Source organism: Sycon ciliatum, chromosome 2 (genome assembly GCF_964019385.1).
Source record: "Sycon ciliatum chromosome 2, ocSycCili1.1, whole genome shotgun sequence".
Classification (NCBI taxonomy): Eukaryota; Metazoa; Porifera; class Calcarea; order Leucosolenida; family Sycettidae; genus Sycon; species Sycon ciliatum.
The window spans coordinates 34549269-34561495 of NC_088644.1; the positions used below are offsets into that span (position 1 = coordinate 34549269).

A 12227-nucleotide genomic window follows, 5' to 3' on the forward strand; every position below is an offset into this window, starting at 1 on the left:
AAGTCCCACTTATTGTTTCTGTTCGTAAAAGGAAATTGCAATTTTTTGGTCATATTGTTCGTTCCGGCTGTTTGTCATTGACTGTTCTTCAGGGTTGTGTTGCTGGAGGTCGTTGCCGAGGCAGGCCCAGAATGTCATGGCTTGATAATATTATTTCATGGACTGCACTTGACGTGCAGTCCCTGCTCGCTGCTGCACGCGATCGATTTTTATGGCGCTCACTTGCTCATACTTGCTCTGTGACGCCCCGACGACCTTAGGGCTATGGGCTTGTGGTGATGACTATTTACGTCTTGATGCTTACTTCGGTGCTAGCGTGTTTCCCCCGGATTATTTCTATCATCATGCGTGTTCTTGAGCTGAGCGAGCACATGCATGAGTGTGCAGCTATAGCCCTGTGTATCTTTGGTGACACTTTGTTCTGCAACGCATGTACCTTGTAACAGTATGTGCTTGCACTGCTTTGTGTGGCCTGCATATTTCAAGACTATTCAGTGCATTAGACCCGGGTTGGTTTGGTTGCCGGATGATCTCTTGTTGCGTCGCTCTGTGTTTTGTATTCATCAATTTTTTGGCTTTAGAATTGAGCTGGTGTGTGGTTCCCAATATCAAAACATCATGCTGGTGCTCTGTGTTTTGATTATCGACTGTCCGAGCAGTCGCGATTCATTACCAGAACGGTCAATACTGTAGTCTCTTGACGTGTTTGTCTTTTTGTGTTTTCGCCGGGGGAATTAGCGGTGACGTTGCACATAGAACGGCAGTGTTGCATCACTGGACGACCCTGCCTCTGACTTCATGTCCCCAGGATGTGCTGCAGATACACCAGACAGTCACTTCCTGTAAACACGCAAACAGCAAAAGAAGAGATCCCGCAAATCAGGAAAACCCATTGCGGAAAATATCGAGTAGATCATACACCATTCAATAATCTGGAGTAATTACAGTGAGACAAACACTTCACTGCTCTCTCTCTCTCTCCATCCTTCCAAAATACCCTGTAACAATTTCCTAGAATTATTTTATTTTAATATATTCTCAGGACATCATTCTGAACATAATAACTTCTTCCATGGGTCTTCAATCACCACGGAGGGCGAGAATATATCTAAGTCATGCAGTTTACGGGAGGTGCGAGCTGTCATGGATATAGAGGCTGATATTATTGTGCCAGCGTGAGGGCAGAGACAGAAAGAAGACACTGATTTCTTTAACAACTCACCTACATAATAATTATTATAATCGAATCCACAGGGAGCGCTCGTACTTTGATCCATCAGGACGGGAAGAATCTTCAAAGGACTCTCAAACACGGAGTTTTACAGTGGGCAGCCAATTTCACAGCCATTATGAAGGCCCTCGACGACTACAGGAGATTTGTAGAGGAAAGAACAAGGAGTAAAGAGCGACAACAATCGCTTGAAGAAAAAGCAAAGAAAAACTGCTCTCTCTCCAGTCATTTAGATGCTGTTGCCTTTGACAACTGGTTCCATCCAGAGGACGCGACTTTTGTTTGTCCCCAGTGCTCTCCGTTGCTATGCGTATCGAAGGGGCCGTGACGTCACACTTAACAGCCCCATATCCCCCCATAGGGCTTGAAAGTCCTACGTCACGGGATCACGTGCCACATGAACTGGATCCACTACCCACTCGAGCTCTTGTGACCAGCTTTGAAAATAGTGGAGGAGACATATTTCTTTCGATTTCGACCAGAAGCCTAGGCTGCTGTCTTCCCCCTGGCCCCCAGTTCTGCGTTTTGTTTGTTTTAGAATGTCTTTAGTACCGTTATCTAGCATCGCCACTTTTTTCAGTGGAGAACCAAGGCTGATCCAGCGTGGAGAAAATGCACACTCTTCGAACCGCGTGGAATCATTTCTGTTTCACCATGAGCTTGGGCACATTACTGCCAAGATCCACGCAAGCATGAAGGACAAGAGATATGATGTGGAGGTGAGCAACCTAGCACTAAACAACTGTTGTGCCGTTCCTAGCTGCCTACAGTCTCTTCTATCGACCTGGACACCCTCACATCGTCTTTGAATTTTTCTACTATTTTTATATTCAAATTTTTGTGTGGATCGAACTTGGTTCTGAAGGTGGCGTTGTACGCGCTTCGTGCACTTGTCCCAAAGGCCAAGGACGGTGCCACCACATGGCTGCAGCCCTTGTCTACGCGAACAAGAATGTGAGCAGCACGGACAGGGAATGTTCTTGGACTGTACGGAAGGGAACTAGTGAAACAAAGCAAGGTTTTTAAGCAAATTATTGTTGATTATTAGTTTTGTGAAAGTAGAAAACTGGTGCCTCCAATGTCACTGCAACACGTACATGTATTGGTTTCATGAAATTCTTTGCCTCGATGTTTAGCTTACTGGCAATCCAGCATGTGCGACAACCAGTTGGCAGGTGTTACTGTAACTGATGTGGATGATGCTTATCAATATTACCAAGAGTAGATAAACAAGAGTGTGCAACTCCGGATCTCTCCTGCACAATCTGCAGATACCGCGGCCCGCGGGCAGAATTTTTTGTTGACGTCACCTTTTTTACAGAGCATGCGGATTTTGCCGCAGGGCAGTGTAAGAGCAGGTGCTGGGCACCGACCTTGTAATGTAAAGCCTGGCCAAGTGCACGAGGCAAAACTTCCCAAAAGGCTCGCAGCGTGTCCGTCATAGAAAAGATTACGTCAACAAAAAATTGCGTCGTGGGCCAACCCATCCTCGAGTTGCACACTCTTGTTTATATGTAGGACTCAGTATAGAGTCCATGCACTATATGATGTCCAGCACCCTATATAGAGTCCATTGGTCCAAAATCCACTATACAGAGTCCAGGAGTCCACTCAGTTTTGATCAGCTTCATCCTGCCGCGCAATCCCCTATAAGGAGTACACTTTTTCTACAAGTCCCCTATTCACGGTCCAGGATCTAGGAGTCCAGTTTATCCAGTCACGCCGTCCTGTGTGTTGTGCCCGAAAGAGAACAAACACCTTTTCAGTTTTACTTGCCTCATGTCATGGCAGCGCATTCCGTTCTTCACTTCAGCCATGGCTGCAAGTTCTGCTGTGCAGTTGCTGACATTAATCTGTCTCAAGTAACCAAGGAGACGTTCAAAATCAAATCTGGAAAGCGTCTTGTGGTTCTCTGAAGACATTTCATCAGTGCGCGGGATGAAAGCAGAAATTGCAGAACGAGAAAAGTTCAGCACAGTTCAAATCTGACGAGTCAGGTACACTGACACTCTCTTTCGTTCGACGCCACAAGGATCCCCTGTTTGGCTGGCCATTGCTGCCAGTAAGGCGTTTGAACGGTTTCATCAGAGCGAGGGATGAAAGCAGAAAGCGGAGAACGAGAAAAGTTCAGCACAGTTCCAATCTGACGAGTCAGAAACACTGACACTCTCTTTCGTTCGACGCCACAAGGATACCCTGTTTGACTGGACAAGAGCTGCCTGTACCACCGTGTCAAAAGGCTGTCCAACTACATGGCAGGACGATGACTGAGGTAAGGAAGCTTTTACTCGTTTCGATTAGTCTGCTGTTCTGTCGTTATGCTTGACTTTTTTTTCCATTTTCAAGGATCGTATCGCGTTTGTTTGATGTTGCTTGAATGAATGCCATAAAATTAATCACCCACTTCGTAATAGTCCTCAAGGACTGCAAGGACTTTGCATCAATCGTATACGATCGTGTAGCTATCATCAATTATTATTTTATTTCATGAGAAATGTATTTTTATCCCTTTGATAATTATGTGAACGCCACGACACTCTTCCTCTACTAGGCTCTAGTATGATGTCAAATACAATGGGATCCACAAACGCAGTGCCAGTGTACTAGTAGTAGTAGGAGGAGGATTTCTTGTATGCCGATGACAAGAAAAAGCTTCTCAAGCTAATACATGTACTCGTATTCCATGAAGTATCCGTTTTGATGTCACAAACATGACATTGTGCCAGTGAAATTGCCTCGTGACAACAAATCATTGCATTTCCATCTTGGGGAAGACTGACTGACGGCAACGCTGTACAGATTGTTCAAATCATCTCATTTCAATTTTGTTGCAGTGAAGTGAAACACTGTGGAGTACACTACATGTATGTTGGTGTGTCTGTGCGTCTTGAGTTTGCACAAACGATCTTATTCCTCGTATTACTAATAGATTATTGTCCCCACCGTCACCTGTTCACAGGTCTTTGAGTGGATGGATTTTCATTGAGCATCACTTTCGTTGAGAACTTGGTAGTTGTGTGCTACCATGCATCATTACGGTAATACGCGTATCCTTGTGCTATCTATTTGTTGCAGGTGTGCTGATCTTCGGAAGCTTGCGGAACTGATTGCTGCTGAACATTTGCATGGCCATGAGCAATAGTGAAGCTTGCTATTGCACTCTCAGCATGTGCTAGTATTATGCTGACTACTGCACTATGTTACTCTTTTACACTACTGCATGTATGTAAGCGTGCATGCGCCCGCCCACGTATGCATTCGTTTCGTATAATTATTTGTTATCCCTCTTGACTTTACGTGTAAATGGGTGGACGTTTGCATGGCTGTTGGAGTTGAGTGTGTATTGTGTCTCTACTCTTTTCTTGGTGTTTTCTTGGCGTTGTATAAGTTTGTGTGTGTGTGTGTGTGTATGTGTGCGCGCGCACAATAATTTGAAAACAAATAATTAATCCTTGGCTCTCCATACTTCTCTTTCGATTCTTGGTTTTTTTCTAGGTATTTTCTTGGCGTTGTGTGGGTGTGTGCATGTGTGTGTGTGTGCGTGCACAATAATTTGGCAACACTACATGATTGAGATATTGTAATTTGCAGCGTCTGCGAAGAGACCACTTGGTTTGAGGATGGTGTTTGTAGGGTTTATCATGTAATGAAGTGGCTGCAGTGGCAATACTTATTTTTTTATCTTGAGAAGTGAATGATGTAAAGGATTAACGGGAGAGGCCGTTTTCTGGTTAATATTCACTGCTTACAGCAGTTTCTATGTCTAATTTTGAACTCTGGATAGGGGATGCCAAATTGGCTGGACTTTATACAGGGAGTGTTGTCCACATAAAGACTTCTTATTGCTGATTTCAAAGTTTGGACTCCATACAGTTAATTTTGGACCAATGGACTCTATATAGGGGTGAAACCAATTGGCTGGACTCTATACAGGGAGTGATGTCCAGCTCACAGTTGATTCCAAGTTTGGACTCTGATTTTGGACCAATGGACACTATTATAGGGGTTGGACACCATATAGGGGCTGGACGCTCTACTGAGTCCAACATATATACTTATTGATATTAGTATACGCACGTCCGCGTTTACGTCAACAGTACGTCCACGTATTCGCATGTGCTAGAAGACAGGCAGACTTTTGATATTAGCAAGAGTATATAACCCCCAAGAGCGTGCAACTCATGATACCCTTTCTATGGGGTACGCCGACGGCGAAAACTCACGTCACGTGATGCAGTGTCGCAGTTGTATGTTTCCAGCCCGGTTTTAGCGAGCAACGGAGTAATAAAAAGCACTCTGTGTTTTGTGTGTGTGTGTGCACGTATTTTATCTGCTTTGTAGGACTGTGGATGACATTTTCCCGAAGTCAAAGCCGTTTTGTGCCATTTCACGCCCTGTGGATAATGAGGACAGGGCATGGTTTCACCATCAGCTTGGGACACTTGACAGGTGGAAGGGTTTTCGTTGGCTGCTAGATCCCGAGGTGAAAGAAGCGGACAATTTGCCGACGGAGACGGTTGAAGGTATTACCCTGAGTCAAGGATTCCTGGAAGCAGAACACAAAGTCACCTATGTGTGTACCAGGCTATCCGTATCTGCTGCCCGAATTGTAGCCGTGGAAAAAGCAACACGTGGCCAAAACTCGAATGCTACTTGGTCGCTTCTACGCAAGGGCAGAATAACGGCATCCAACTTCGGCCCTGTGCTGAAGACTATCTCATCTGGCCGCCAGCCATCTAAATCTTTATTTACTCGCCTTCTTGGTCAGTATGATTTGTCTGGGCAAAAGGTCATCCAGTGGGGTCTCATGCACGAAAGTACGGCTGTTGCATGCTATGAGGAGTGTGAATATGTGTCTGTGAGATCCAGCGGCTTATGGCTTGCACAATGTGGCCTCATTGGTGGTTCCCCAGATGGCGTAGTTAGCGAAACAAAGCTCATCGAGGTCAAGTGTCCGTACTCGGCAAGATCGACATCTCTTGCAGCTATGGCGAAGGAAAAGACCTTCTTCTTGTCAGTGTCTTCTTCCTCTCCTGCTAACTTTTCCCTTGATTTGTCAACTGAATCTGGATGGAATTATTTCCATCAATCCAAGGTAACTTATGTCTGACAGGTCGTGAAGTATGCGACCTTGTCGTGTGGACTCCGTTGGAGACGGTGATCATCCCAATTCGGGCTGACCCGACCTGGTCAGGAAATTTGGCTCGGATCGAGGAATTCTACAAAACCTTTTTCTTGCCTGTCTTTCTGGATGGTGGTGTGTAGTTAATCCTAGGATTGCAATGGCCTGTGTAACTCTTCCCTTCTATATCCAGCCATGTCTTTCTTTCCACCAAAACAGCGTACAGTGAGAACATCTGTATGTTTGTTCTAAATTGAAGTTCTGCCACTGTGTGTGTAGGTGTGGCTGGGTGCATGTGTGTGTGCGTTTGTGTGTGATGCATTGTGTATGGGTGTATAATTCTGTATGTGTGGGTGCATGTGCGTGTTCGTGTATGCATGAATATTGTAGGCCCATGATAAACAGCACCCCTCTTGCTTTAGTCACCTGTGCCATGGCTGCAATCATAACTCTACACCTTCCTCTTCCTTCAACACCACCTGAACATTCCACACAATTGCACCTACGAGCTGACAATTATATTATTCCCGTAGCTATGCAAAAGACGTTACTTCAGTAACGTCTGACGCTAGCCAGGGTCATCACAGCTTTAACTTTGTGTTTGTTTGTTTGTGCCATCGGCATGCCTCGCGGTATCCCGTACCTGTGCCGTACCGTACCATCAAAGACAGCTGGCCACAATATTCAAATAGGGCTTTCAAATGCAAGATCATAACGTGAAGCAACTTGGAAGAATGAGTATGTATGCAATGTGTATCGGGGGAATGCATGCGATCGCCATAACACATGGCTGAAATGTTTATAGTTTCCAGAACTACATTTCTCGTCACAATCAGTGGGTCAAGATAATTTTGGCAAACGCACCAAAAGGATAAACTACTGTTTTCGTGCCAATATACAGAGATGGCTATCTTTTATGTGCCCAACAAGCGTGGAAAGAAAATTCGCTGCAACTTTCATGTCAGCTGGGAGAATAGCGATTAGGGCACCACGCTCGCCATGGGCATGGCTGTCGAAGACTTGAGCATAACCAGATGGGAAAAATACCAGAAGAATGGTGTAGGGATTTTGAATTAAAGAGGCAGGAAGAACAGATTGGGAAAGAATAGCCTGATCCTTACACTTCTCTAACAACTTTGATAAACCTTCCTCATTCCGTGCACCAAAATCGGAACGAGGTGCCACCCGAAGTGGCTTGCCTGGTATGACATCAAGCGCATCATAAATGGCAAGGAGATTGTTCCCCAACTTGGCATCATCATACAGTCGATTGCCCTCTCTCATGCTGTTTACAAATCTCTTCGTGACTTCGGCAGATGACAATGGCTGTATGGGGTAGGGCACAGTCAGGTACTTCCAGGCCTGTAGACATGCAATGATGGTGCAGGCATTGCTCCATTGCCGCCCATCCATTCCAGACTGGCACATGTCATGTGGCAAATAATGCAATGTGTCCAGGGAGACCCGTGAAGCTGCGGCTGCAGCAGATGCTGCGAGTGCTGCTGCTGCGGCTGACGGTGCTGCGGGTGCTGCTGCTGCGGCTGACGGTGCTGCTGCTGCGGCTGACGATGCTGCTGCTGCGGCTGACGGTGCTGCAGCAGATGCTGACGGTGCTGCTGATGCGGCTGACGGTGCTGCTGCAGATGCTGGGGGTGCTGCTGTTGCGGCTGATGCTGACGGTACTGCTGCTGCGGCAGATGCTGACGGTGCTGCTGCTGTGGCTAACGGGTCTGCAGCTGACAGGACTGCGAATAACTGATTCACCATGTCGGGTGTGATGGCTGATGCTGACGGTGCTGCTGCTGCGGCAGATGTTGACGGTACTGCTGCTGCGGCAGATGCTGACGGTACTGTGGCTGACGGTGCTGCGGCTGATGCTGACTGTACTGTGGCTAATGCTGACTGTACTTTGGCTGACGGTGCTGCGGCTGATACTGACGGTGCTGGTGCTTTGGCTAATGGGTCTGCAGCTGACAGGACTGCGAATAACTGATTCACCATGTCGGGTGTGATGGGCAGTTTCTGTGATGGCGTAGCAGCAGGGGTTTGCAGTGGTGTGAGAGTAGAGATGTCGGTGTGCTCAGAAGTTTCTGATGCAGGATCAGCGCTGAGGTCACCAGCTTCAATCTCCTTCAGGAGAGGATTACAAAGATTAGTTAGCATTGCACAGACTTGGAAGATTTCGCTGGAGAAAGAACGGTACTGGTAGGGTATGTAGTCGAGAATGGCGAAGATCTTTATGCGTTGTATGGCTCGCTCCACATGGATCCGAGCTCTTGCGATGCGGGCAGTTACATTTGCTTGAGCAGCGGTAAACTGAGGAGTAGTGAGAAAAGGAGGAAGATTTAGAGAAACACCAGCCGGCATCAAGTCATGGATCAGGAATCCTTTATCGGCGAGTACCATGTCACCGGCTGTCAACTTTGACAGCACTCCACAGTGGCGAACGACTTCTTTGTCGCTGGTTGAACCTGGGTACAGAGGACTGACATAATTGACAACACCGTTCGGTGCGACACCCACAAGACCTTTGAATGTATTTTTATGTTTGTAGTGGGAATAGGTCCACGTCTGAGTGTCCATACGGCTTGGAATTGCAATTTCGACTTCAGTACAATCAAGTATTAAACGACAACTGGAGAACGTAGAGAAGCAGACGGGTAGAGAAGTCTTGTTTTTCGTGACGGACGGAAGCTGCGACGGGAGCATGCCTTGATAGAGTACAGTATGAAGGACAGAAAGCCATGTATGGAAGATATTAGATATAGTGGTGTGCGAAGTGCCGAAACGTAAGCCGAGGTCAGTCAGACTGAAGTTGCACCGCAACTTCATGAGGGTGATGAGGAGCTGGTCCTCCATTGGTACCAGCTCCACTCGCCAGCCCTGGTGATACTCTATCGGGAACCTCGTGCAAAGACGAAACAGGATACGAAAGTCGTCAGCAGACGGCAGGCCGGTGTAGTGCCGGACAAGTTCAGCTTTCCGGGAAATAAATTCGAAACAGAACTGGATTTCCACCTTCGCTTTTCGCTTTTCTAAGGCACTAACTTCAGCCTTCAACTTATCATACTTCACTTCGAGGATTGACGTGTCGATGCGTTGGAAAAGTTCAAGCAGGCGTTGCATATATATAGTAGTAGCTTCACGTTCAGCAGCTTCGCGTTCAGCAGCTTCACGTTCAGCTTCAAGTGGGTCAGCTTCAGTTGGTTCGCTACCATCCTTGTCCGTATCATCAACAGCTAATGCCTTTACAGTCCGTTTCCTGCACAAAATAATGGAGAGACAGTGAGAAACAAAACAAAAAATGAAAGATTGCCCGTCGATGGTTCACAGTGTTATGAAATACTGATCTGGTCCATCTACTAGAATTCACATAGCACACTTCATTTAGGATGGCAAAACAAATTTAGAAATCGCTTCAGGAGAACATCAAGTTCAATATACAAATCTCTTACATTGACCTGGACTACATACCTTCTATGCATTGGTTCAGGGTCCTGAAAACCAAACGCCTTATCCTTATTTCGTGGAAATATAGTGGGGTCCTTCTTTTTATCTCCGTCTTTGAAATGACAGCTACACAGTCGAGAACTGGCATCTGGCTCCTTGTCTTGTCGCCTGCAAAGTACAGAGCAAACAATATCCAGGAGGGTTTAGCTAGCTGCTCAATAACTTGAAACAATAGTAAATAGTCACAATAGATTGCATCATAAAAAGCCACCTACATGATTGTATAAGGATTTGCACAGTCTTGCTCATGTACTCATTTGGTTTAGCTTAGCCTAGACGGCTATCATTGATTAAAAACAAAATCGTTCTGCCAAAAATATAAGTTAGCACGGCAGGGCATGATTTATCCCATATCGCATGGCAGTTTGCGACGCAGATGCGCCTACTTGCGACTCAAGGTCAGGGTTGTGTAACGAAAATGTGCGATGCATGCCATGCATTGCGGTCCAAAGGTCGTGTGAAGTGTGTACCTGTACCCCACATGTTCTGAGCACTCGGTACGGTACTGACTCTGACAGTAGCACAAATACGTAGTCGACTGCGCAGATTGTGGAGTCCACAGACTACATGTTACCAAGAGTACATAACCCCAGGGTTAAAACTCATATCACGTGTCTCTGATACGTTCGTACTACGTACAAACGAAGGATTGCGTGCGTGCAATCCGAATATCTGCCATGATTTGGCTGGGGATTTGCATACCCTCAGTGAGTTTCTGTCAGAGATTTTTTTTATTACTCTGCTGCTCGCTAAAAACGGGCTGGAAACGTACAACTGCGACACTGCACGTGATGTGAGTTTTCGCCGTCGACGTACCCCATAGAAAGGGTATCAGGAGTTGCACACTCTTGGGGAGTTATATACTCTTGAGGTTACATTGTACACTGCACTGATCTTTCATTTATGCCATGCACTGTAACACACGTGAGTTGCTATGCATCTGATTCTGGGTTTGAGTAAATCATGCCCTGCAGGATATGAAAGAGAAAAATCTGAGGAAGAATTTAGCACGCCGTAGATATTTACGCACATCCGTCACCAACCAAATGTTTGAAGACCTATGGGACCAACTACATGTAGGCTTCCCTGCAACTATGGGAAAATAAAAAATAATTGAAAAAATTACTTCCACTCGATCGAACAAAATACAAACTGTGAAAAAGCGTTACGCCATCCATCCGCCAGCAAAGCAAAACGCATTAGCAGACTTGGTAAGCATTTACTCATAGCGTGAATAGCACATCACGATAAAACTATCCAGGTACTGTACAGGCTGCCTACATATCCTTACCGACACATCTTCCTCCATATCTCTCTGCGCTCTGGATCCCTCGCCGGGAATCGAAAGAAGCTGCACTTGCGATCCTCTGTCCTGTGGTTGCATTCTGCTGCAAACCACTGCACCATGGTCATACGAAGCCGCCCTGCCGGGTCAAGAGTATACTAGGTATCGAAAATTGCTCCCACAGTTCTTCAAGTGGCCTCTTCTCAAAATGTCGCTTCTTTCTGCTTCGAAAAGTATGGGAAACAGCATCAAATCAGCTTGACGCGAGTGGATCCAAAAAGCCAAGTGGATCCAGTTTTGTTGCCAAGCGACGATTGACGTCATCACTTTCAAGCCCTTACACTCTCTCTTTGTCTGCGGGACGCTTTTGGTGGGCACAAGATATTCCACAGCATTCAGGTGCTCGGTCGTTGTCGGGAAAACGTAAACAACGGGCTGAGGTGGGACTATAAAACGAGCGAATAGAAATCGTGTGCCACATATTTTAGAAACGAGTCGACCTTCTCTGGTCGATATTTTCCTCCAAACGTCACCGAACACCACGGCATCGAAGATGGAAAACTCGTCCTCCCTTGCCCAGCTCTATGAGGACCATTCAGCTTTGCAGTATGGCTATGGAAAGTCCTTGATAATCAGCCATCTTGGTCCTGGTGAGGGTGAGAAAATCCTAGATTTAGGATGTGGCACTGGACGTCTTTCAAAGGATATCGCTGATATCATTGCACACGACGGCGAGGTACTGGGAGTGGACCCAAACATAGAGAGAATAGAAGTCGCCAAAGTGCATTATGAACGCCATTTGTCCAACGGAGCAAAGGTGAAGTTCATGACTGGTCTTGTTCATGATGCTGTGCCACACGGACCGTTTGATGCTGTCTTCTCCAACTTTGCACTTCACTGGGTACCGGACGATGATATGAATGCTACGATGAGCAGCATAGAGCGATGTCTGAAGCCTGGTGGCCGTCTGTGTTCTAACATAACACTGAAGACTGGTCCCTATGCCAATGATCTTTCACTGAAGACGACAGGATTGAGTGAGGAGATGGTAACTGGAATGAATTTCCGATCTCTCGACT

The 12227-nt window shown here is 46.3% G+C and overlaps 1 protein-coding gene across 1 annotated transcript; it reads right to left on the reverse strand.

Moving 5' to 3' along the window:
- Window positions 1-796: 796 nt before the first annotated feature.
- On the reverse strand, window positions 797-8759 carry LOC135810532 (ice-structuring glycoprotein-like). Its single transcript, XM_065324025.1, has 2 exons — window positions 7553-8759; window positions 797-840 (listed from the first exon to the last, which is right to left on the reverse strand). The coding sequence occupies exons 1-2, from the start codon at window positions 8757-8759 to the stop codon at window positions 797-799; spliced, it is 1251 nt and encodes a 416-aa protein (XP_065180097.1).
- Window positions 8760-12227: the final 3468 nt, after the last annotated feature.

Excerpts from the sequence above, each read along its gene's own strand:
- LOC135810532 (XM_065324025.1), bottom strand. The coding sequence starts at position 8,759 with ATGGTACTCGCCGATAAAGGATTCCTGATCCATGACTTGATGCCGGCT. Across the intron at positions 841-7,552 it reads TGCGCTTGATGTCATACCAG|GAAGTGACTGTCTGGTGTAT; the intron begins GCAAGCCACTTC and ends GCGTGTTTACAG.